At 42.4% G+C, this 27871-nt stretch overlaps 1 protein-coding gene across 15 annotated transcripts in view; it reads left to right on the plus strand.

Moving 5' to 3' along the window:
- The window catches only part of cacna1aa (calcium channel, voltage-dependent, P/Q type, alpha 1A subunit, a), a 109013-nt gene that overhangs the window by 11750 nt on the left and 69392 nt on the right, over positions 1-27871 (plus strand). For all 15 annotated transcript variants that reach the window (XM_053239101.1, XM_053239098.1, XM_053239094.1 and 12 more), the window contains exons 2-7: positions 7645-7751; positions 8027-8166; positions 23942-24033; positions 24640-24792; positions 25069-25256; positions 27240-27343. In XM_053239101.1, the coding sequence (XP_053095076.1) occupies positions 7645-7751; positions 8027-8166; positions 23942-24033; positions 24640-24792; positions 25069-25256; positions 27240-27343 (784 nt within the window). The remainder of the gene's footprint in view (positions 1-7644; positions 7752-8026; positions 8167-23941; positions 24034-24639; positions 24793-25068; positions 25257-27239; positions 27344-27871) is intronic.

A 27871-nucleotide genomic window follows, 5' to 3' on the forward strand; every position in this document is an offset into this window, starting at 1 on the left:
GACGGTGATACAGTAACGTTATAGACGGTGATACGGTAACGCTATAGACGGTGATACGGTAACGCTATAGACGGTGATACGGTAACGCTATAGACGGTGACAGTAACGCTATAGATGGTGACAGTAACGCTATAGATGGTGATACAGTAACTCTATAGATGGTGACAGTAACGCTATAGACGGTGATACAGTAACGCTATAGACGGTGATACGGTAACGCTATAGACGGTGATACGGTAAAGCTATAGACGGTGATACGGTAACGCTATAGACGGTGATACAGTAACGCTGTAGATGGTGGCATCCTACTCCTTTTTAACAGAGTTCTTGAACTCAACTAGAAAAGCAGAAAAAAAGTACTTTCTGAATGAGTGAAGATGGCTCATGTTTCTAGACTGCAGAAATGTGATATATGATACAAGCAGCCTGGTGACTGAGAGAATGTCGGTTTCTCTGAGTGGTTAGAGATCTCTAATCCACTTTCAAAAAAATCCCACTGGTGCATGTGGCAAAGATCCAACATAATCAATAGTGATACAGTAACGCTATAGACGGTGATACAGTAACGCTATAAACGGTGATACAGTAACACTATAGACGGTGATACAGTAACGCTATAGACGGTGATACGGTAACGCTATAGACGGTGATACGGTAACGCTATAGACGGTGATACGGTAACGCTATAGACGGTGATACAGTAACGCTATAGATGGTGGCATCCTACTCCTTTTTAACAGAGTTCTTGAACTCAACTAGAAAACAGTAACGCTATAGACGGTGATACAGTAACGCTATAGATGGTGACAGTAACGCTATAGACGGTGATACAGTAACGCTATAGATGGTGACAGTAACGCTATAGACAGTGACAGTAACGTGATAGACGGTGATACAGTAACGCTATAGATGGTGACAGTAACGCTATAGACGGTGATACAGTAACGCTATAGATGGTGATACAGTAACGCTATAGACGGTGATACAGTAACGCTATAGATGGTGACAGTAACGCTATAGACAGTGATACAGTAACGCTATAGATGGTGACAGTAACGCTATAGATGGTGACAGTAACGCTATAGACGGTGATACGGTAAAGCTATAGACGGTGACAGTAACGCTATAGATGGTGACAGTAACGCTATAGATGGTGACAGTAACGCTATAGACGGTGATACAGTAACACTATAGACGGTGATACGGTAAAGCTATAGACGGTGACAGTAACGCTATAGATGGTGACAGTAACGCTATAGACGGTGACAGTAACGCTATAGATGGTGACAGTAACGCTACAGACGGTGATACGGTAACGCTATAGACGGTGATACGGTAACGCTATAGACGGTGATACGGTAACGCTATAGACGGTGATACGGTAACGCTATAGACGGTGATACGGTAACGCTATAGACGGTGATACAGTAACGCTATAGATGGTGGCATCCTACTCCTTTTTAACAGAGTTCTTGAACTCAACTAGAAAAGCAGAAAAAAAGTACTTTCTGAATGAGTGAAGATGGCTCATGTTTCTAGACTGCAGAAATGTGATATATGATACAAGCAGCCTGGTGACTGAGAGAATGTCGGTTTCTCTGAGTGGTTAGAGATCTCTAATCCACTTTCAAAAAAATCCCACTGGTGCATGTGGCAAAGATCCAACATAATCAATAGTCTACAAGGACCTTTAATAGACTTTTAACATTGGTTATGGGTTAACACACACACACACACACAGACACACACACACACACAGACACATACACATACACACATCATTTCATTTGCTTCATTATGAATGACTTAGGTTTAAAAAGCTGTTTGTGTAAATGCTGTTGCTTTATCTTAGATTTTAAAGCTCAGATTTTTTCAGGATTTCTAACGGAGTTTTTCTCTTTGCTCTTTACACAGCCTGGTGTTAATTCCTCATTGTTCAGTCGAAATGTCATCACACTTTTAAGAAACAAGTCAAACTCATAAGATACACACAAGATAAATTTAATTTCTCATAGAATTTTTTTTCTCTATTTTGCTGTTTAATATTTTATATTTTTTACATATTATAAAGATATATATATATATATATATATATATATATATATATATATAGGCACATGCAAAGAAATGCTGTAGAGAAAAGATGCTCTCAAATATAATTAAATTAAATGTTTCTACAAAAAAATCCTATAAAGAGCAGTAAACAGTAATAAATGAAACAAAGTCAGTATTTAATGTGACGATCCTTCACTTTAAATAAATAAAGCAGTATCTGAGGTGCAGTGTGTGCAGTTTTATAAGGAAATGAGCTGGAAGTGTTACTGAGCATCTTGCAGAAGCAGCCACAGTTCTTCTGGAGACGTTGACTGTCGACTCGCTTCTTATTTCTGCAGCGAAACCCAGCAGCCTTCATTATGTTTTTATCTGAAAAGTGTCTCTTATGGAATCTGCTGCTTTCTTTACTGACATACAAACATTCTTCTGTAACATTTCATTCTCTAATGACTAATGTTTGGAATCTAAAATGTTTTTGTACTGAATCAATAATGTAGAAGTCAGAAAATAAACATCTATAACAAAGTTTGTACTAAAAAAAATAGGGTTCTAAGACTTTTGCTGTATATATATATATATATATATATATACATACACACACACACAAAACCCTAACCCTAGTTAATAATCAGTGGTTAATACTGACAATTCTAGTTTAATTCTAGTTTCTTTCTGGTTAGTTTATATAACAGTTTTATTAATGTGGAGACTCAGTGTGTGGTGTTCAGAAGTTTTATCCTGATTCCTTGTCTAAAACTCTTGCTGTAATTTTTCCTTTTACTTTCTAAATTAAATCTTATATTTATTCATTTCCCAGAATTCACTGCTTGGGGAAACTTTGAGGCAGAATTCAATCCAAACAGACCGTTGATGTCCTAGAGCTTTAATTTTTCTACTGACACTATAGATCAGACGTATTGTGTAAAATTTGTGAAGGCCCAGTTACATAAATTTCCTTGCTTACAAAGTTCTGGATAAGCAACTAACATGACTGAATGGTGATGACAGTTTTTAATGCTTAACCATTAATGATTAGATCATGGCTATAAATAACACCGCTTGAAGTGGTTGTTTTATTCACAGTGGAGAAAGTGGAGAATAAACACACACTCCTCTGTCTGTTTGGCTTTAAACCTTTTAATAGATGATTCATGCTGTTAATTCAGTAATCGGACTAGTGAAGGTAAAATAAAGAAAAATCTATGATATTCGGTAAAAGCTCTTTCTCAAAGATCTGCCTTCAGATAAACTATTTACATAAATGCGTGTGATTGGGGATCTGTGATGGTTCTTGTTTAGAAAACTGGAGTTGCTGATCTATGGCTGTTCTTTTCATTTGGCCTTATTATTGGTTTTGGTGCACGACTTTTTGAGTACTCGCTTCTTAACTAGCAAAACCAGTAGAACAGCACATGTGAACACCAGAGGGAGACAGGAGATCCCAGAGATCTAAGATGTGTAGTGTTTTCTCTGTGTCCAGTCCGTGATCTCGAGCCATCTGCAGAATCTTAATTATTTAAACTCTTTTCTTTCTGCTTCTTTCTCTGCTCTTGTTCTCCTGCTGAACAATGACAAGCTTTGGTGTCTTTAACTTTATTATGATTTTAATTTTCTGCAGGTTGCTAATGTGATGCTTCTTTATATTGTACTTTTAACAAGAGTAATGTGTGTTTATCATGCCAGTACATGAAAAAGTGAGAAATTTGCTACATAAAAAAATCTTGCAATTTCTCTTACAACCAAGTGCACTAGATTAGATGAGTAATCAGCTGGTCCATTTCTGATGTATGTCTTAATCTTGACTCCATGTGAAAGATCTGTAAGAGGCTCAGGGTTTGGGACACTAGGGGACGCCACCCCTCAAATTAATTTGCTGGTCTCTAAAGTGCGAGTGTGATCATTATACCAGGGTGTTAGTTTATTTTCTCTCTAATTATTTTTCTTTAAAGTGTGGCTACATTATACAGAGTGTAGGGAAACACTGGCCTAAGCATTCAGTTGACTGATCAAGTTCTGTGGGATCAGACACTGAAGCAATCAGAGTTGATAACTCTGGGAGATTTAGCTGATGTGATTGTATATTTGTTGCGGTACCATGGTGAAGTGCATATATTATGACTGAGACACATTTTAAATAAGATGAAGTAAAGATCTGAGTAGCTTCAGACTGAGGTAGAGTGACTATATTTTCCATATTTAAGTCAAGGCTGTATCTGCCATAATGAGTGGGTCCTATTATATTCTGAACAAACCATACTGAATAGTAGAATAGACAAAACGCTGTTCTCAGAGTGTCTTATAGAAATTTTAAAATGAATATTAAAGTCTCCAACTGTTACTGGAGACGAAATCTGCAAATTCATGGTGAAATTCAGAATATGGCCCTGGAGGTTTGTAAATACTAATTAGTGGAAATGACTGAGTAGACTTATTTTCTGTGGTTTGTTATATTAATAAAGAATAGTTTAAATGAGTTTGATCCATACCTTATAGCTTGTATACCATGTATACCAACACTCATCCTGCCAACTACAACACAATAAAGAGTAAAATTACAAGACAACTCACACCTGAGTTTCTCAGTCAGAGTGGCATTTTATACCTGAAGTGTCAATAGTGGCAATATTTTTAAGTGCACATGCCTGTTCAGTATCACAGTATATCATGAAACTGAATATTGACACGTGTGTGATTCACTCTTCATATTTCCATCATTTCCCAACAGATCTGCTAAAAAATAAATCAAAACTGTAGCTAAAAATAACCGTAGACTGAGAGAGATGATCATTGATGTCTACTTTTTCCACCCTGGGTTCTGTTTCCTCCTTCTTTGCAGAAAAGACACTGAAGGATTGTGGAGAGCAGAGTGATGGAGAGATGAGAGAGAAAAGAACCTCTGAGTTCTAGGATTTCTGTTATTAACCCTGTTTACAGTAAAAGCTCATCTGATTCAGGTTACCTTTTTGTTTTATGGTGATAAAATTGTCAAATATTTTTAATTATGCATAACCTGTAAAGGTCAAGGTGATTGAGGTTTTGTTCAGTCAGTTCAGTTTTATTAGATCAGCTACATTATCACAAAGCAGCTTTACAGAAATCCGCTTGTAGATTTAGATCCCTAATGAACAGGCCAGAGGTGACAGTGCTGAGATGACATGAAGAAGACACCTTGAGAGGAACCATTTTTCTGGTTGGAAAATGATGCAGTGTGATGTTGCAGTCTTCAGACTTCCTGTCTGGTGGCTCTGGAGAGTTTTAGTCCAGCGGGAGACAGGATGAAGGAGAAGCACCTGAGCTTGTTTGACACACAGATGACAAACAGTAGATAAAATGGATGACATAAAAACAACACATTCACAGTGCATGAGTTGGGTAACAATAATCTTTATAATGTATTATATTTCAATATGTTGTATATTGAAAAATATCATGAAGCAGATGGTTTAGCTCAGGTTTGGTTTAGCTCAGGTTTGGTTTAGCTCAGGGTCATGAACACTTTCTGTTTAAATTATTATTTTCATTATATAGATTGAAGGTCAACCAGTGCTACACTCATTCATTGATCTCAAACACATTATGCTCTCTGTCTTCCTCTCTCTTTGCATATTTGTGAATTATTCAGCTGGTGTGTATGTGTGTGAGTGTGTGTGTATTTTTAGGGACTAAGTGAAGGGAGACTGTGATGGACTGATCTTTCATGGTTGTGCTGCTGAAGTCACATGCTGTTCTTCTCTCTCTCTCTCTCTCTCTCTCTCTCACACACACACACACACAAAGAATCACTCTTTAGCAGCTAAAACACAGCGGCCATGTTGATGACAACACAGCATGACGGGAGAAAATTACTCAGCAGTGACGTAAAACCTTGAGAGTGTTTTTAGTTTCAACTTGTTAGTTGAACAAATTTGTTATCAGATTCACATGACACCTTTTTTTCATTTCTCACTCAGCATCTCAATCCTTTCCTGTGAGTGTGTGTGTGTGTGTGCGTCAGGACTTGCTGACAGTGCAGAGTGTTTTGAGCCTGAATTGGTGATGAGATGATTGATGCACAGGTTCAGTTTGAGAGAATGTAGAATGCAGATGGAAGGAGGGATGGAAAATGAAGATCTGAAATGGTGCGAAAAGAAGCAGCAGCAGCGGGCATGTGGAGATAGGCAGAGAAAGAGAGACAGTGAGAGAGAGACAGAGTGAAACAGAAAGAGGGAGAGACAGAGATAGAGAGAGAGAGAGTGAAACAGAAAGATTTAGAGACAGAGAGAGAGACAGAGTGAAACAGAAAGAGGGAGAGACAGAGATAGAGAGAGAGAGTGAGAGTGAAACAGAAAGAGGGAGAGACAGAGATAGAGAGAGAGAGAGAGAGTGAAACAGACAGAGGGAGAGACAGAGAGAGAGAAAGAGAGAGACAGACAGAAAGAGACAGCACATGATGGTTAGTCAGAATACAGTCATGAAGCTTTTTTCTTCACACCATTCTTTCTGTTTTTGTCTTGTCTCTTTTTCCCTACGAACAGTGTGTGTGTGTGTGTGTGTGTGTGTGTGTTTAAAATGGTGGAAGATTCATAATTGAAGGCTTTTTGTAAAACAGATCACAGCAGTGTACTCACACACACACACCCTTTAAACAGAAACCCTTATTCATTTAGACTCTTCAAAGAATACACACACACACACACACGCATGAGCAGCGGCAACATCACACTGCGGCCATATCACACACTGGCAGGCAGTGGGGGGAACATGACGTCCATTCATCCTCCTGAGAGAACACGGCACACACGCTTTCATCTCTGCATCCTGCCAAGCTGCTGTGTAAAAAGGGCACTGAATAATCACACACACACACACACAGTACTCGTGTTCACACACTCACCCAGAGTTTTTCCCGGTACTGACTAGTTTTTCATCCCATTAAAATATAATTTCTTATTTATTATTTTTCATTAGTAGAGGGAGAAGGAGGGGTAGGGCAGAGGGGGAGACAGTGGGGTGGGACAGGGGGGAGAGAAAGGGGCGGGGCAGAAGGAGAGAGAGGGCAAGCTAAATTATTTGCCTTAATTTCCTCTTTTTTAAGTAGGCTAAAATTAACTGAAATTTTTTTAAATGTCACTTTTTAGCATGGTTTTTCATTTATATTTTCAATATATTTTCATTGCTGTTTTTTCTTATTTTTCTTATTATTTATTATCGTATATTTTTAAAAATGTAATTAATATGACATTGACATTACAATCTCATGAAACTCCCTCAACACCGCCATGAACTGCTGTGGTTTTGGGCTGCTAGTTGATGCATTCTGCGCCCCACTCACCTACTCGGAAAACTCAACACTAATAAACATTAATATATAACATGATTTAGTTTTTATCCATTACTGACTAACACCTGATATTGAGTGAATTGCTACAGTTTTTGTGTTTTATTTGTTATAGCCTCTGCCTCTGTGAATATTTATACTTTTACTGATTAGAATATAAAAATGTTGTGAATATAAGAATTTTGGGTAACCAACCCCAGATCATTTGTTTGCACCTCTTCATGGTATTGTATACTTATAGTTTGTTTTTTCTCCTTGACCTGAGTCTCTCACTCCATTTGAGTACATGATCCTGGCCACCATCATCGCTAACTGCATTGTCCTGGCACTGGAGCAACATCTCCCTGATGGTGACAAGACACCAATGTCAGAGCGCCTGGTTAGTCCTGTGTGTGTGTGTGTGTGTGTTTGTGTGTGAAGAATGTGGTTTTGTCTTTGTCAACATTTACTTCAGACATTGTGTGGCTCTAATGCAAAATATTTTATATAAAGTTTGACTTAACACTTTTAACTTTCTTATTAGTACCTGATTACTCTCCAGGAACATTGCAGTGTTTATTAGAACAACAGGTTCTAGCTTTCTCTCATTCTCTTTTTCATTCTCTCTCTCTCTCACTCTCACTCACTCACTCACTCACTCTCTCTCTGTCTCAGGATGACACAGAACCTTATTTCATTGGCATCTTCTGCTTTGAGTCTGGCATTAAGATTCTGGCTCTGGGCTTTGCCTTCCATAAGGGCTCCTACCTCCGAAATGGCTGGAACGTCATGGACTTCGTGGTGGTGCTGACTGGGTGAGTCCAAACCACACACACACACACACACACAGAGTGTCTTGTCTTGCATAAGTATTTACCCTTGTATGGCCTTTTCCACATTTTGTAGTGTTACATTCTGGAACCATAATGAAATTTATGGGATTTTATGTCATGAATCTACACAAAATAGCACATAGTTTTGAAACAGAGGGAAAAGTAAACATACAGGGTTTCCCATACATCTCCACAAACAGGGGAAGTTAACACTTTTTAGCTGTAACTTTATTTACAAAATGTCCTCTACAAAATTTCTTTGTAAACACACACGGAGTCCTCTCTCCCACTCATGATGAACTCGTGTTAACACATCTAGTATCACGCATGATCCAGCCATGAGAATGATTTCAATATGTTCTTCTTTTGTCAAAGCTATTTGAAAAAATATAATATAAACTAAGTATAAAAAATTTTGGAAGACATTTTGCTAAGAAGTGTTAATGTCCCCTATGTATGTAGACCTTTGGGACACCCTGGAGTTTGCAAAATTATTTACAAATAAAGTTGTAAAAGTTAGTTTAAAACCCTTAAATTAGTTCTGATGCTCAGTTTCCATCAGAAGTGATATAATTCATTCAATGGAGTTGACCTGTGTGTAATTAAAGTGTCACATGATCTCAGTATAAATATACTTATTCCTGGAAGAACCCAAAGTTTGTTAGAGAACATACCTAAGCACACAGCATCATGAAGACCAAGCAGTTCTAGGATAAAGATTCTAGGGTTCTAGGGCATCAATCAGGGTTTGGTTAAGGATTCAAGAATTCAAAGATTTTATTTGTCACACACACAGTTACAGATACAGGATCCAACATGTATTGAAATGCAGTGTGGTCGACACCGGGACTGTGCAAGCAAGAAAGAGTAAAGAATAATAGAGTGAATAACATTGATTATCTCGTTACAATGGCACCTGTAAAGGGGTGGGATTTATTAGGCAGCAAGTGAACAGTCAGTTCTCAAAGTTGACATGTTGGAGGCAGGGAAACTAGGCAAGTGAAGGATCTGAGCGACGTTGACGAGGGCCAGATTGTGATGGCTAGACGACTGGGTCAGAATATCTCCAAAATGGCAGGTCTTGTGGGATGTTCCTGGTATGCAGTGGTTAGAACCTACCAAAAGAGGTCCAAGGAAGGACAACCGGTGAACCAGTGACAGGGTCATGGGCGCCCAAGGCTCACTGATGCATGTGGGGAGCGAAGGCCCGTCTGGTCCGATCCCACAAAAAGCTAATGCTGGCTATGATAGAAAGGTGTCAGAACACACAGTGGGCAAGCTGGCGGAGGCAGTGTGATGTTCTGGGTAATGTTCTGCTGGGAAACCTTGGGTCCCTGCATTCATATGGGTGTTACTTTGACACGTACCACCTACCTAAACATAGTTGCAGACCAAGTACACACCTTCAAGAGTCAAGTCAAGAGACAAGAGTCATTTATTTGTCATTTGCACAGTTTCACTGGGTATTCTGGGCATTGAAATGCTTGTGACAAGGCACAGGTTTGGACATTGACAGAACAAACCCTTATTAGACATGAACAAACACATATTTGGACATGAATGGTTGAGATAATGCTGTAATGCAATAAAGGTAAATGAAACAGTGGTCTACAATGGCAGAGTAAAAGTGACATGTACTATTAAATAAGGCAGAACAGTAAATAAGAGTATAATAAATAGTACATAGTAAATCTGAATAGTAAATATCTAAGTGTCTGGAAGTGGCAGTAATAAAGTGTCAAATTGCTAGATGAAGGACTGCTGGCTGTTAAGTAATCTGATGGCTTAGAGTTAAAAACTGTTCTTCAGTCTGGTTGTCCATGAATGGATGCAACGGAAGCTTCTGCCAGACAGCGGTGTCGCAAATAGATAATGAGCAGGGTGAGCGCAGTCCTTAGTGATACTGTGGGCCTTCCTCAAACAGCGTGTTTGTTAGTTGTCCTGTAAGGTCAGGAGTTTATTTCCAGTGATGAGCTCTGTTGTTCTCACCACTCTCTGAAGAGCTTTGTGGTCGGAGGAAGAGCAGCTGCCATACCAAACAGTGATGCGGCTGACGTTTAAGATGATGTCAGAGGAAACGCCAAACCTCTTAAGCCTCTGCAGAAAGTAGAGATGCTTACAGGCTGCTCTCTCACTACTGTGTCTGTGTGGCTCCAGGAGAGATCCTCGGAGATGTGGACACCAAGGAACTTGTAGCTCTTAACTCTCTCCACCTCCACCCCATTGTTGTAGATAGGACCATGACCCCATCTCTGTGACTTCCTGTAATCCACAATAGTCTCCTTGGCCTTGCTGACATTCAGACAGAGATTGTTGTCATCACACCATGTTGAAAGTGCTCTGACCTCCTCTCTGTAGAGATGGTGATGAGTCCCAGGACAGTTGTTTCATCAGCAAATTTGAAGATTATTTTGGAGCTGTGCTTAGCAGAGCAGTCATAGGAGAACTGGGAGTACAAGAGGGGGCTGAGCACACATCCCGTGGGGACACCAGTGTTGAGGGTGAGTGTGGAGAATGTGTGGCTGCCAATCCTGACCACCTGGGGTCTGCCCGTCAAGAAGTCCAGGATCCAGTTACACATGTGACTGTTAAGTCCCAGATCCTTCAGCTTGACTATGAGTTTGTTAGGGAGGATGATATTAAATGCAGAGCTATAATCAATAAACAGCATCTGCACATAGGTGTCTCTTTCCTCCAGGTGTTTCAGGGCAGAGTTGCAATTGAAATGGCGTCATCAGTGGATCTATTAGAGTGGGAAGCAAACTGGAACAGGTCCAAGGTGTCTCGTAGAGAGGAGCAGATGTAGGATTTGACGAGATGTTCAAAGCACTTGATCACTGATGTCAGTGCTACAGGGCAGTAGTCATTCAGGCAGGAGACAGCAGTTTTCTTGGGGACAGGGATGATGGTGGTCTGGTCAGGACACAGGCCCTCGGGACACGTCCGTGGAGGCCATCAGGTCCTGGTGCCTTCTGACCTCTGACTCTCTTAAAGGCCCTGCTCATTTCCGGTGTAGTTAGAGCCAGAGGGCAGGTGTTATGGTCAGCAGGTACTTTCACAGCAGAGAATGTATTGCCTGAAAGCGAATGTAGAATGCGTTGAGCTTGTTTGGTAAGGAGGCAGACATAGGCACATCACTGCTTTTCCTGCCTTTGTGTAGTGCGCAGACTGCTCAACATGCGTTTTTTTGGTCAGAGCAGCAATAGTCTGACTCCACTCTGTCCCTGAAATCTCTTTATCTCTGATAGCCTTTTGAAGGTCATACCTGGACTTCTTGTAGGCAGTCAGGTTGAAGGCTGCAGTTCGTGCTCTCAGCCTGGTGCGCACCTCTCCATTGTCCCATGGTTTCTGGTTGGGAAATGACTTTACATTGACTGTAGGGACAACATCCTCTGTGTGTTTGTTGATGTAGCTTATCACAGAGACTGTGTATTCATTTATGTTGCCTCCTACTGCATCTTGAAATATTTGTCAGTCTGTGGATTCAAAGCAGTCCCGCAGTCTGGAGATGGCATCCTCACTCCATTTGTGAACTGCCCTAAAAACCAGTTTTTCTTGTTTGAGGCGTTGTCTGTAAGCAGGTAACAGCAATATGCTAATGTGGATACCTTTGCCAAAGGCAGGGTGGGGGAGGGGTTTGTAAATGTCCTTTAGTGTTGAATAGTTGTCAGAGCTGTTTTGGTGGCACAAGCAGGACCTACACAATATTAGACAGGTTTTTTTTTTAATGTCATGGCTGATATTTAGACCTAAGATAAACAAAGTAAAATAGAGAAAAATGCAAAAGGAATGTAATAAATAAAGAATATGATAAATACGATAAGGCAGTGAGAGTGGGAGAGGAGGAATACCCTGCCATGTGCAAATTGTAGCATTGAAGTGGTGTGCAATGAGTCTAGTTATAAAGAATCCTTAATTGTGAAGATCTCACAAAGCGACATTAAATCCTCTTTGTTGTTTCTATAAATAATTCTCTTTCTCCTCTCACTGGTTGTCATGGTTGTACCATATTCTTTCCATTTTTAAATAATGGATTTAATGTCACTCCACAATTTAACGTGTGTGCTCCTAGTCACACAGTGCAATTTCTTTTTGATTTTCGTTGAAAATCAAATCAAATTTTGATTAAAAGGAGCAAATTTTTATGTGGAGATGTTGCGAGGATGTGCTGGAGATGTAGTGTGGACATGGTGATGTTGCATGGACATACTGCAGATGTTGTGCGGATGTGGTAGAGATGTTATGTAGACGTGGTGCAGATTTTACCTGGAAGTGGAGGAGATGTTGTGTGGATATGGTGGGGATGGTGCATGGACGTGGACGTGGACGTTGTGGAGATGTTGCCTTGATGTGGTGTAGCTGTTGCGTGGACATGGTGGAGATGTTGCATAGATGTAGTGGAGATGTTGCCTGGATGTGGTGGAGATGGTGCATGGATGTGGACATGGTGAAGATGTGGTTTAGCTGTTGTGTGGACATGGTGGAGATGTTGTGTGGACATGGACTTGGTGGAGATATTGCGTATGATGTTGTGGTTGCAATGTTGTATGCTTACTTTTTTAAGTGGTAGTGCTGGTGCTAGCAGCACAACGGAAAGTTTTGTAGCACAGAGGAATACATTTGAAAATTTAAAATTTTGGTCCATATGTTCATATCTGAGAATGTACAAACTATTTATAGAAAATAAAATTGAAAAAAGAACCTAAATCAGCTTAGACTCATACAAATTTATTGAAACAAAAAACAAAATGGCCACGTACACAACCTCACATTCTTTCATTAGCTCAACGAGAATAAAAATATGCATGTAATCATGGGAACAGAGTAAACTGATTGAATCTAATCTGAATGAAAGTCCTATTGAATTGAACCAGGTGTGTTATTGTCCTTTTAATAATCTTTTACAGGGCTTCTGAGATTTTTGCAGCCAGGGACAAGTTTAAGCTTAACAGTTATGCAGATATTTAATTATAATTTTTTTAAATTCTGTTCTATTTCCAAACTTTCAACAGACAGAACATATTATTATTATTAGGGCCCAAGCACCGAAGGTGTAACTCCATTTGTCACAGTTAGTTTAGCAAGAGATACAACCACAAACCTCGGATGCTTCCTTGAAAACTCATCCTTGGCAATGCAGTGTTAAGACGCACATGCTTCATAGCAGGACAGTAGCACTCCGATACATAGATAACACTTATTAATTGTTCTTCTTGCTGATTTAGGAAACCTCAGTGATGGTAATGCAAACAATCCTAAGTGCGTGAATTAATATTTATCTTCACACAGAATATTTTTTAATCGCAAAACTGTTGCATTGTACAGCCTTGTGTTGTGTGGACATGGTGGAGATGGGGTATTGTAGTGGTGTTGTGAAAGTGTTTTTATGTGTTGGGGTTTTTGTGGTGATGTTGGGGAGGTGCTGTTTAGTTGTGGAGATGTTATAGATTCATTTAGGTGTTGTGGTGTTGTGGAGGTGTTTAGCAGGCGTTAAGGTGTTGTGGAGGTGTTGTGATGGGGTTGTGGCAGTGTTGTGGAGGTGTTGATGAGGTGTTTAGGGGGTGTTAAGGTGTTGTGGAGGTGTTGTGTATGTGTTGTGCAGGTGTGTAGGTGTTGTGGAGGTGTTCAGGAGGAGGTGTTGTGTACTGTTTAGCACTACACAGTCTTCTCTGAACAAAACAGACATCACAACTACAGTCATGCCATTTTCAGCATGTCATCTCTGTCAGAATATAGCATGTGATGTAATATCTGACACACATTCTCTGTGATATCACTTCCTGTCCCTTGCTCATCTTGTCCTTTCAGTGATCTTCAACACCAACTTTCCATGGATAAATTTAAACACACAGAATGCGGCACTGTGCCTCTTACTGTACAGCAGCATTCTGTGTGTGTATACTTAATGTACTGTGTATGAGACTCTGTCTGTAAGTAGGTCAGTCAGTGGGCGTGTACATTTTTGTGTGTGTGTGTGTGTGTGTGTGTGTGTATGCGTGTGTGTGTGTGTGTGTGTATGCGTGTGTGTGTGTGCACCTCTGCAGGACTGCAGCCATTTTCTCCATGTTAATGTGTCATTGTGCCAGTGCAGTTCAGCTGAAACCAGAATAAAACAGTGTGTTGTTTCCTTGAGGCAGAAATGAACAGAAGGAGGAGAAGGATGGAGGGATAGAAAGGTTGGAAAGATGACACACACACACACAAATATATATGTGTGTAATATGTCTAAGTGTTGGAGTGATGCAGGCAGCTCTGTGTGAACAAAAACCTCAAAAACAAGGACACATCTGTGTGTGTGTGTGTGTTCATGTAAAAATTATATGCAGGAATGAGAGAAAGAAGGGAGTGCAGCGTAAACATCACATGATCATTTTTTGCATTTCTTACATTGAGTTTATGGAGAAAGAGATACAGAGAGAGAGAGACGGGGGGGATGCAACTGGAGAAGAGTAGTGAGATCAGAAAAATGGTCGGGGGGGCAAGCAAGCGAATGAGGGTGCAGGAGTTGCTGCAGTAACCTGCTTTTTCACTGCTGCAGATGATCGATCATCTACTTCAGCTCTCTCTCTCTCTCTCTCTCTCTCTCTGTCTCTTTCTCTGTCGCACTCTCTCACTCTGTCCCTCTGTCTGTCTCTCTCTCTCTGTCTCTCAAATTCAAATTCAATTTCAAATGAGCTTTCTTGGCACGACAAATTATACAATGTATTGCCAAAGCATTTATTTGGGCAAGGAGTAAAACACTGTATGACTCCACCATAAAGTTCCTCCTCTATGCAGATGACCTGGTTTTGCTGTCTCCAACAGAAGACGGTCTATAGCAGAACCAAGACATCCTGCACAAGTTCTGTCAGACCTGAGCCCTGACTATAAACCCAACTAAAACAAAAGTTCTTACATTTCAGAAAAGACCCAGATGTCAGGGAAAGAGAACAATTTCACCCTTGGTATGACCAAAATTGATAATACCACAAACTATACATACCTTGGGCTGAAATGCAGTACAAAGGAAAACCTCAATTTGGCTGTGAACGAAGTGAAGAGAAAGCAATTTCAAATGCCAATTAGAATCTGGATCAAAATATTCCAGACAGTTATAGAACCAATTGCACTATATGGCAGTGAAGTTTGGGGTCCTCTCCTAAATCATATATTTGAAAATTCGGACAAAAATCCAGTTGAAGCCCTGCATACAGAGTTCTGTAAAAGCATCCTTAGGGAACAGAGGAACACACCTAACAATGCATGCAGGGCAGAATTAGGCCAATACCCTCTATTAATCAACTCTGAGAAAAGAGCCATCAAATTTTGGAAACATTTAAAGTTGAGTGACCCAAACTATTATCATTTTAAAGCCCTGAAAAAACATGAAATGAACACTGAAAGAAGCCTCCTCACTCAGCTGGTCCTGAGGCTCCACAAACAAACTAATCTGACTAACATGACTAACACAACTAACAATAATGAGTCTCAGGACACTGACCTCCTCATCCGCAGAATCCGGCCCAACCCAATGAATAATGCACAAAAAGAAAATTATCTTATTGGACTGGAACAACAAAAAAAACAAAGTAAACTGCAATGTTATCTATTCAATAGAGAATACACAAGAATACAGCAGAATACGTGAGCACAATCAGAGACAACAAGCTGAGGAAGAATATGACAAGGTACAGACTCAGCAGCCACAGCCTGGCTATAGAGAGAGGCAGATACACACAGAGCAGCCACGGCTATAGAGAAAGGCAGATACACACAGAGCAGCCCGGCTATAGAGAGAGACAGATACACACAGAGCAGCCCGGCTATAGAGAGAGGCAGATACACACAGAGCAGCCCGGCTATAGAGAGAGGCAGATACACACAGAGCAGCCACGGCTATAGAGAAAGGCAGATACACACAGAGCAGCCCGGCTATAGAGAAAGGCAGATACACACAGAGCAGCCCGGCTATAGAGAAAGGCAGATACACACAGAGCAGCCACGGCTATAGAGAGAGGCAGATACACACAGAGCAGCCACGGCTATAGAGAGAGGCAGATACACACAGAGCAGCCACGGCTATAGAGAGAGGCAGATACACGCAGAGCAGCCCGGCTATAGAGAGATGCAGATACACACAGAGCAGCCACAGCTATAGAGAGAGGCAGATACACACAGAGCAGCCCGGCTATAGAGAGAGGCAGATACACACAGAGCAGCCACGGCTATAGAGAGAGGCAGATACACACAGAGCAGCCACAGCTATAGAGAGAGGCAGATACACACAGAGCAGCCCGGCTATAGAGAGAAGCAGATACACACAGAGCAGCCCGGCTATAGAGAGAGGCAGATACACACAGAGCAGCCACGACCCGGCTATAGAGAGAGGCAGATACACACAGAGCAGCCACAGCTATAGAGAGAGACAGATACACACAGAGCAGCCACAGCTATAGAGAGAGGTAGATACACACAGAGCAGCCACGACCCGGCTATAGAGAGAGACAGATACACACAGAGCAGCCACGGCTATAGAGAGAGGCAGATACACACAGAGCAGCCCGGCTATAGAGAGAGGCAGATACACACAGAGCAGCCACGGCTATAGAGAAAGGCAGATACACACAGAGCAGCCCGGCTATAGAGAAAGGCAGATACACACAGAGCAGCCCGGCTATAGAGAGAGGCAGATACACACAGAGCAGCCCGGCTATAGAGAGAGGCAGATACACACAGAGCAGCCACGGCTATAGAGAAAGGCAGATACACACAGAGCAGCCCGGCTATAGAGAAAGGCAGATACACACAGAGCAGCCCGGCTATAGAGAAAGGCAGATACACACAGAGCAGCCACGGCTATAGAGAGAGGCAGATACACACAGAGCAGCCACGGCTATAGAGAGAGGCAGATACACACAGAGCAGCCACAGCTATAGAGAGAGGCAGATACATGCAGAGCAGCCCGGCTATAGAGAGATGCAGATACACGCAGAGCAGCCACAGCTATAGAGAGAGGCAGATACACACAGAGCAGCCCGGCTATAGAGAGAGGCAGATACACACAGAGCAGCCACGGCTATAGAGAGAGGCAGATACACACAGAGCAGCCACAGCTATAGAGAGAGGCAGATACACACAGAGCAGCCCGGCTATAGAGAGAAGCAGATACACACAGAGCAGCCCGGCTATAGAGAGAGGTAGATACACACAGAGCAGCCACGACCCGGCTATAGAGAGAGGCAGATACACACAGAGCAGCCACAGCTATAGAGAGAGACAGATACACACAGAGCAGCCCGGCTATAGAGAGAGAGACAGATACACACAGAGCAGCCACGGCTATAGAGAGAGGCAGATATACACAGAGCAGCCACAGCTATAGAGAGAGGCAGATATACACAGAGCAGCCCGGCTATAGAGAGAGAGAGGCAGATACACACAGAGCAGCCACAGCTATAGAGAGAGGTAGATACACACAGAGCAGCCACGACCCGGCTATAGAGAGAGACAGATACACACAGAGCAGCCACGGCTATAGAGAGAGGCAGATACACACAGAGCAGCCCGGCTATAGAGAGAGACATATACACACAGAGCAGCCACGGCTATAGAGAGAGACATATACACACAGAGCAGCCCGGCTATAGAGAGAGGCAGATACACACAGAGCAGCCACAGCCCGGCTATAGAGAGAGACATATACACACAGAGCAGCCCGGGTATAGAGAGAGGCAGATACACACAGAGCAGCCACAGCCCGGCTATAGAGAGAGACAGATACACACAGAGCAGCCACAGCTATAGAGAGAGGCAGATACACACAGAGCAGCCACAGCCCGGCTATAGAGAGAGGCAGATATACACAGAGCAGCCCGGCTATAGAGAGAGGCAGATACACACAGAGCAGCCACAGCCCGGCTATAGAGAGAGGCAGATACACACAGAGCAGCCACGGCTATAGAGAGAGGCAGATACACACAGAGCAGCCCGGCTATAGAGAGAGACAGATACACACAGAGCAGCCCGGCTATAGAGAGAGACAGATACACACAGAGCAGCCCGGCTATAGAGAGAGGCAGATACACACAGAGCAGCCACGGCTATAGAGAGAAGCAGATACACACAGAGCAGCCCGGCTATAGAGAGAGACAGATACACACAGAGCAGCCACGGCTATAGAGAGAGGCAGATACACACAGAGCAGCCACGGCTATAGAGAGAGGCAGATACACACAGAGCAGCCACGGCTATAGAGAGAGGCAGATACACGCAGAGCAGCCCGGCTATAGAGAGATGCAGATACACACAGAGCAGCCACGGCTATAGAGAGAGGCAGATACACACAGAGCAGCCCGGCTATAGAGAGAGGCAGATACACACAGAGCAGCCACGGCTATAGAGAGAGGCAGATACACACAGAGCAGCCACAGCTATAGAGAGAAGCAGATACACACAGAGCAGCCCGGCTATAGAGAGAAGCAGATACACACAGAGCAGCCCGGCTAAAGAGAGAGGCAGATACACACAGAGCAGCCTGGCTATAGAGAGAGACAGATACACACAGAGCAGCCACAGCTATAGAGAGAGGCAGATACACACAGAGCAGCCACAGCCCGGCTATAGAGAGAGGCAGATATACACAGAGCAGCCCGGCTATAGAGAGAGGCAGATACACACAGAGCAGCCCAGCTATAGAGAAAGGCAGATACACACAGAGCAGCCCGGCTATAGAGAGAGGTAGATACACACAGAGCAGCCACAGCTATAGAGAGAGGCAGATACACACAGAGCAGCCACGGCTATAGAGAGAGGCAGATACACACAGAGCAGCCACAGCTATAGAGAGAGGCAGATACACACAGAGCAGCCACGGCTATAGAGAGAGGCAGATACACACAGAGCAGCCACAGCTATAGAGAGAGACAGATACACATAGAGCAGCCCGGCTATAGAGAGAGAGAGACAGATACACACAGAGCAGCCACGGCTATAGAGAAAGGCAGATATACGCAGAGCAGCCACAGCTATAGAGAGAGGCAGATACACACAGAGCAGCCACGGCTATAGAGAGAGGCAGATACACACAGAGCAGCCACAGCTATAGAGAGAGGCAGATACACACAGAGCAGCCACAGCCCGGCTATAGAGAGAGGCAGATATACACAGAGCAGCCCGGCTATAGAGAGAGGCAGATACACACAGAGCAGCCACAGCTATAGAGAGAGGCAGATACACACAGAGCAGCCACAGCTATAGAGAGAGGCAGATACACACAGAGCAGCCACAGCTATAGAGAGAGGCAGATACACACAGAGCAGCCACAGCTATAGAGAGAGACAGATACACACAGAGCAGCCCGGCTATAGAGAGAGGCAGATACACACAGAGCAGCCACAGCTATAGAGAGAGGCAGATACACACAGAGCAGCCACGGCTATAGAGAGAGGCAGATACACACAGAGCAGCCACAGCTATAGAGAGAGGCAGATACACACAGAGCAGCCACAGCTATAGAGAGAGGCAGATACACACAGAGCAGCCACAGCTATAGAGAGAGACAGATACACACAGAGCAGCCCGGCTATAGAGAGAGAGACAGATACACACAGAGCAGCCACGGCTATAGAGAGAGGCAGATATACACAGAGCAGCCACAGCTATAGAGAGAGGCAGATACACACAGAGCAGCCACGGCTATAGAGAGAGGCAGATACACACAGAGCAGCCACAGCTATAGAGAGAGGCAGATACACACAGAGCAGCCACGGCTATAGAGAGAGGCAGATACACACAGAGCAGCCACAGCTATAGAGAGAGGCAGATACACACAGAGCAGCCCGGCTATAGAGAGAGGCAGATACACACAGAGCAGCCACGGCTATAGAGAGAGGCAGATACACACAGAGCAGCCACGGCTATAGAGAGAGGCAGATACACACAGAGCAGCCACAGCTATAGAGAGAGGCAGATACACACAGAGCAGCCACGGCTATAGAGAGAGGCAGATACACACAGAGCAGCCACGGCTATAGAGAGAGGCAGATACACACAGAGCAGCCACAGCTATAGAAAGAGGCAGATACACACAGAGCAGCCACAGCTATAGAGAGAGGCAGATACACACAGAGCAGCCACAGCTATAGAGAGAGGCAGATACACACAGAGCAGCCCGGCTATAGAGAGAGAGACAGATACACACAGAGCAGCCCGGCTATAGAGAGAGGCAGATACACACAGAGCAGCCACGGCTATAGAGAGAGGCAGATACACACAGAGCAGCCACGGCTATAGAGAGAGGCAGATACACACAGAGCAGCCACAGCTATAGAGAGAGGCAGATACACACAGAGCAGCCCGGCTATAGAGAGAGGCAGATACACACAGAGCAGCCACGGCTATAGAGAGAGGCAGATACACACAGAGCAGCCACGGCTATAGAGAGAGGCAGATACACACAGAGCAGCCACGGCTATAGAGAGAGGCAGATACACACAGAGCAGCCACGGCTATAGAGAGAGGCAGATACACACAGAGCAGCCACGGCTATAGAGAGAGGTAGATACACACAGAGCAGCCACAGCTATAGAGAGAGGCAGATACACACAGAGCAGCCACGGCTATAGAGAGAGGTAGATACACACAGAGCAGCCACAGCTATAGAGAGAGGCAGATACACACAGAGCAGCCACGGCTATAGAGAGAGAGACAGATACACACAGAGCAGCCACAGCTATAGAGAGAGGCAGATACACACAGAGCAGCCACAGCTATAGAGAGAGGTAGATACACACAGAGCAGCCACGGCTATAGAGAGAGGTAGATACACACAGAGCAGCCCGGCTATAGAGAGAGGCAGATACACACAGAGCAGCCACAGCTATAGAGAGAGGTAGATACACACAGAGCAGCCACGGCTATAGAGAGAGGTAGATACACACAGAGCAGCCCGGCTATAGAGAGAGGCAGATACACACAGAGCAGCCACAGCTATAGAGAGAGGTAGATACACACAGAGCAGCCCGGCTATAGAGAGAGGCAGATACAGTCAGAGCAGCTACCCATAGACAGCATGTTATGCCTGTAATGTAGCGACGGAGTGTTAAAGACACAGCTACACTCTTAACCACCTGTCCTAACTATGACCAAATTCGAAAAACAATTCTATTCAAAATTTGGAATTATCTATCCTGACTTCAGAAAGCTGGACACACGACTTCAATATTTGCTTGGAGAAAAAAGAGACTACATTTCACTAGCGGCGCGGTTCATTGCCACAAAAAGATGGAAGAGTCAGGAAACAGTGATGCTCTCACGAACTCACACACACATACACACACCACCCATAGCTCAAAGACTATACTTTTTTTTTTGTTTTGTCTTATTTTTTTTCTTCACTTGTTCATCTTATTATTTGTTATCTGTTCAAGTCTGTCTCTCTCTCTGTCTCTCTCTGTCTCTCTCTGTCTGTTTCTCAAATTCAAATTCAAATTCAAACTTTACAAGCTTTACTGGCATGACTGTGGCACAGTATTGCCAAAACACTGGTCATGAAATAAACAAATAAATATACCGTACATAAATAAGTGAACAGATAAATCAACAATAAAGTCTTAAAATATATATATAAAAAAAAAAAAAAAAAAGATCAAATTAAGACTAGGTACACCCATGTGACTGACTTTAGATTTGTCCACTGGCTGTCTCTCTGAGCTTGTGGCAAGCTGCTACATATCTAGCTGCTGTTATCAGGCTTGAGTTTGCTCCCAAAACCTATCTTAATTTTTCTTGATTTGCAATAAAATTTGATATTATTTTTTTGTGAAGTAGACTGATCTAATGTTTTGGTAATGGTCACACTATATCAGGAAATGTTCCTCTTTTTCCACTGCTTTCTGCATGCACAGTTTCTCCTCTCGCCGGCAGTCGTCTGTCTGTCTGTCTGTCTGTCTCTGTTTCTCTGCCTTTTGTTTGTGTGTGGTTGTGGGGTTGAGGTTGGGTGGGCAACTCATTTCATCTTCAAAAAGCTCCGAAACTAAAAGGACCATCCTCCACACACACACACACACACACACACACACACACACACACACACACACACACAGATAGAGAGAGAGAGAGCCTGTGTTTTGTAATATGATGTCAGGATTTTTAATCAGATCTCTGTTTTGAATCATGGATTTGAATCATTGTTTTTGGCCATGGCTTCCTAACATTTGTCTGTAATGTCGAGACTTTGGGTGTGTTTGTGGATTTTGTTTTTCATGGAGAAGAAGTGAATGAAGTCACACACAGCTGACTAATGAACATGCTTAAATAACAATGGGATAGAGGTGATTAGTGGTAGGAAACTCATCCCACTGCTGCTCTTAGAATTTTACACATCTTAAATCATGAATAGGAGAAACACAAAGATAATAAAAGCATAGGAAATGTGGCTGTTTCAGGGGAGATGGATGAGCAGAGAGACAGAATGAGAAGAAAAAGAAGAAAATATATAAAAATTGAGGGGAAAAAAGAGAAAGACAGAAGAGAAGAATTGGATGAAATGCAATATGTGTATGATGCTCAGCGTATTTCTCACCATCCATAATTATCTTTAACTCTATTCCCAAATCTGGTGCTAAAAATCTGTTCATTAAACACCACTACAGTGTTAAAGGCAAACAAAAAGAAAGGAAAAAATCAAAGTGTGCATTCTAATGGCCTGGTTTAATGTCTGCAGCAGTAGAATGATGTGATGAAGTGCGTGTGTGTGTGTGTGTGTGTGTGTGTGTGTGTGTGTTACAAGGTGTGAGCAGCATTGTGAACAGATCAGTGTGATTTATATTTTGGGATTCAGTGACTGTGGCAGAGAATAAATCAATAAATCAGGCTCCACCTTTTCCTGGCCTGTTACCACGGCAATGCTGTGATTCTATCAATGGCGGTAGAATGTTGTTGCCATGGCAACAGTTATGAATGAGAACAGGCTGGTTACCGTAGAAACGGTGTGAATGAGGAATCACCAATTACCATAGAGATGTGGCATGTGACTCACGGGCCTCTGAGGCTTCACTGTCAACTGATCACATGATGTTATTTCTCCAAGAATTTTATTTACAAATTAACAATATTATTTTAGTTATACATGGGGAACTCTGATTGAATAAATTACTGTTCTCTTTCCCTGTCTCTAACACACACACACACACAGTGTATATGTATTTGTTCTGTACATGTATATATATCTATATTACATCTAACCCTAATCCTAACCCAGGATTATCTCATGTCACTTGGCAGTGTGACTGAAAGAGTTTAAAAGTCTGAGTCCACTACAAACATCTGTTTTTCTTCCACCTGTTATCAAAAATAAATGAAATGAAATATGAAATAATAAATAAATGAAATTGATTTATTAATGGATAAATCATATATGGATGGATTTATATATGGATGTATGGATGGATTTATATATGGATATATGGATGGATTTATATATGGATGTATGGATGGATTTATATATGGATGTATGGATGGATTTATATATGGATATATGGATGGATTTATATATGGATGTATGGATGGATTTATATATGGATATATGGATGGATTTATATATGGATATATGGATGGATTTATTTTTGGATAAATATTTTTTGGATGTTTCAGACCACTGATCTGTGATAATTAATCTGAACTGACAGTTGTGTCATCATTCAGGTGGTAATTTATTTTCACTCCCAAAACACACTGTTAATCACTTTGCACATGCTCAGTTCCTGCCTTTCCTTCACAGAATTCTGTCGACAGTGGGCTCAGACTTTGACCTGAGGACGCTGCGGGCCGTCAGAGTGCTGAGACCCTTGAAGCTGGTGTCTGGAATTCCCAGTGAGTATCAGAGTGAGAGAACAAGAGATGATATGAATGAGGGAGAGATTCAATTTGATATTACTGTTATGGAAATAAAAAAATGTGTTAATGAAAACCTCCAAAATTACAAAATACAGTCTGGTCCAAATACGTGCTGTGTTCTTAGTGACTCTTCATTCTTAGAACAAATTGTCAAACCTTAAATTAAAACTCCATCCTGAACACATTAAATATGGTTATATTGATATACTGTAGGTGTTTAATGATTTTGGTGCTAATTTATTGGTTGGTGATCTGTTTCTGTTATTTTTGTGAGAGGTTAGCAATTGCATGTCATAGTGATGTCATGGGAGATGTTGTTATTGTTATTGCTAATGCAGTTACAATAGAGTTTAATAAGAGAAAGAATTCCAACAATCTCAAGTGCAACAGTCAGGTTTTACTGTAAACACTTGAATGCAAAAGAACAAGGGTTTCTTTTTTTCTCTCACTATTTTATAGCAACTTAAACACTAAACACTGTCTCTGAGAGATGCACTGCTGTACTACAGTATACTACATGACCGAGAACTTATTAAACACTAGTTTTATGAATTTATAATGAAATGTCTGTTTGTTTTCCAGGCCTGCAGGTGGTACTCAAATCCATCATGAAGGCCATGATCCCCCTGCTGCAGATTGGCCTGCTGCTTTTCTTCGCCATTCTCATGTTTGCCATCATCGGCCTTGAGTTCTACATCGGCAAATTTCACACCACCTGCTTTGACGATATCACCGGTGAGCTTGTGTCTGATTTAAAAAAAAAAAAGAAAAACAAAGTTCCATTCGTGAGACCATGTAGGTTATATTAACCTGAGAGGCTGCAGTGTGAATGTGTGTATGGGATTTTTTGTGCCTGTTTCCATCAATACTGTTTAACTTGCTAATTATTAAGATGAAGCTAATCTGTAAATGTTGTAATTATTTTGCTGTAAAGTTTAATTTGATGGCCTGCATAGTATGTAGTGTAAAAGAATCTGTGCACTGATGAAGGTGTGTGTCTGTTTCTGACAGAGGAAATTCGTGAAGAGTTTCCATGTGGAACTGAACTCCCCTCTCGACTCTGTCCAAATGGTACAACCTGTAGGAAATACTGGCTTGGACCGAACTATGGAATCACGCAGTTTGACAACATCCTTTTTGCCATTCTCACCGTCTTCCAGTGCATCACTATGGAGGGCTGGACAGATCTTCTGTACTATGTGAGTCACAATAATGTAATGTCTATCTGACTTTTCTGTCACTGTGATGATTCTAGATTATAGTGAAGTAAAATAATGTTGAAAACAGATTTGCTGAAGTGAAAAGTTTTCTAACATCACTGCTGACACAGTCATTTTCTTAACACGTCTGATCTGTCAGGTGGAGACTTTGTGAAATATCTACAGAAATCCAACACAAAACTAGTGATGGGAAAAGCAGGGACACATGTCTAACTAAATCTGTGCTGTTTGTCTGCTGAACAGTAAGAGAAATATACAGAGCATCAGAACCTGCAGAGTTTCTGCTCTTATCACAGAGGAACAGACTGTCCATTTATAGAAGAACCTCCTGTTCCCTTCACTACTATGCCAGCCATCTAATTTCCTGTTTTAAAAATTCCTGCATGAAACACTGAAATCCTCTTTAGATGATCATCCTGATTATAAGCCAGAGTGTCAGTAGGAGATCAAGGTCAAGTGACAGGAACTCATTTTATCTTTTTATGGCCAGGTTTTTCCTTGTTCTGTTCACTATGAAGTGATCCATGTTGTCTACGCCATCTCCACTGATCAGACTGAACCTAATGCTGATGTCCGGAGGACTGGAGGAGGGCTGTTCGTTTTTAACATTTTTTTATTTTTTTTTTATAAAATAATATAAAATTTCTCATTTAAGCTCAAAATGACCTGAACACCATCTCTGCTTTTAGCCACGTGCTGTGTACAGTTCCTCATTTACCAATAAAAGAATGGATTACTAAATAATTGAATTAACATACTAAGAAAATAGTGCAAAAAGTCTGTCTCTCTCAGTTTCTCTCTGTCTCTCTCAGTTTCTCTCTGTCTCTCTCAGTTTCTCTCTGTCTCTCTTGGTTTCACTCTGTCTCTGTTTCTCTGTCTCTCTCCCACTCTGTTTCCCTCTCTGTCTCACGGCCTCTCTCTTTCTGTCTCTCTCTATGTGTGAGCCTTGTGGGCCCGTTACTATTTTTATCTTGGGTCAGTGTTGAACTGGAGTTATTCTTACAGCTGCTGAGGAAGAAACCAATGAAAATTTAATGGCCAAAAATGCTGCAGTACATAAGAGGCTGAGAAAGTGTGAGAGACAGAGAGGGATAGAGAGAGCGAGACACAGAGAGCCAGCAGATAGACACAAAATGAGAGAGAGAGAGAGAGAGAGACACACACACACAGTGGGAAAAGTCTACTGCAGTAAAAATATTTTGAGCACTTCACTTTTCTTAACTTCACAGATTAGTTTCATTTCCAAGCCATTGGAAACTTTTTGGAACTTTGGCTCTGTCTTGTGTTTTCTTCTTAAAGTGTGTGCGCAAAAAGACATGGAGGCCGCCACAGTTAATTACGCTTAAGATTCTAACCGACGATCTGATGATATCAGGCTGAATGCTTTAAAGTTAGCTTTATGTTTGTCTCGTTTCTGTCAGGACACAGCATGGTGGACATTTTTCCTTCTGTACAGATGGCTTGCTCCTACTGTGTTTGCCAAGAGGTGTGGAAATAAACTAGTTCTCATCCGGTCCGTCTCTCTACTGCGCCTCACCCTTATGTTCAGTTTAAACAGTAGCTACGACATAGTGCTGAACAGATCACCACGAGGGAAAAAATCTGACCATTATAACCTGCACAGTGAACATCAGTCAATCCACCTGACATTTCTGTTTATTTTGCAATCACAAATGTCAGCACAAAGTGTCAGATGTAGAGCTTCTGGCAAACATATGGTACAACTGGGAGGGGGCATTGAGGGGGGGGGTGAGAGGGGGTCACGTGCCCTCCACTATACAGCTCGTGGTGTTTGTGTTTTATTTAAAATTTACACCTGCAGGATCCAAATATAAATGAGTCAATTATAAATTCCTGAGTCTGATCAGTGTCAAAAATATAAGAAATGCAACCTGAAATGCAATTCTGTTTTGATTCTCTGAAATGTTTTTTAAAACCAGTGAGTGTGTGTGTCTGTGTCAGAGTGACGACGCCTCAGGCAGTGCATGGAACTGGATGTACTTCGTCCCCCTCATCATCATTGGTTCCTTCTTCATGCTCAACCTGGTACTCGGAGTGCTGTCTGGGTGAGTGTGTGTGTGTGTGAGTGTGTGTGTGTGAGTGCTTGAGTGTGAGTGCGTGAGTGAGTGTGAGTGAGTGTGTGCGTGAGTGTGTGTGTGCGTGAGTGTGTGTGTGCGTGCGTGAGTGTGTGCGTGAGTGAGTGTGTGCGTGTGTGTGCGTGAGTGTGTGTGTGCGTGAGTGAGTGTGCGTGAGTGAGTGTGCGCGAGTGTGCGCGTGAGTGTGTGCGTGAGTGTGCGAGTGAGTGTGCGAGTGAGTGTGTGCGAGTGAGTGTGTGTGCGCGAGTGTGTGCGAGTGAGTGTGCGAGTGAGTGTGCGTGAGTGCGTGATTGAGTGTGTGTGTGAGTGAGTGTGTGCGAGTGAGTGTGTGCGTGAGTGTGCGAGTGTGTGTGTGTGTGTGTGCGAGTGTGTGTGTGTGTGTGAGTGTGCGTGAGTGCGTGATTGAGTGTGTGTGTGTGAGTGAGTGTGTGCGAGTGAGTGTGTGAGTGTGCGAGTGAGTGAGTGTGAGTGCGTGAGTGAGTGTGTGAGTGTGTGTGT

This window comes from Pangasianodon hypophthalmus, chromosome 13 (assembly GCF_027358585.1).
Source record: "Pangasianodon hypophthalmus isolate fPanHyp1 chromosome 13, fPanHyp1.pri, whole genome shotgun sequence".
NCBI lineage: Eukaryota > Metazoa > Chordata > Actinopteri > Siluriformes > Pangasiidae > Pangasianodon > Pangasianodon hypophthalmus.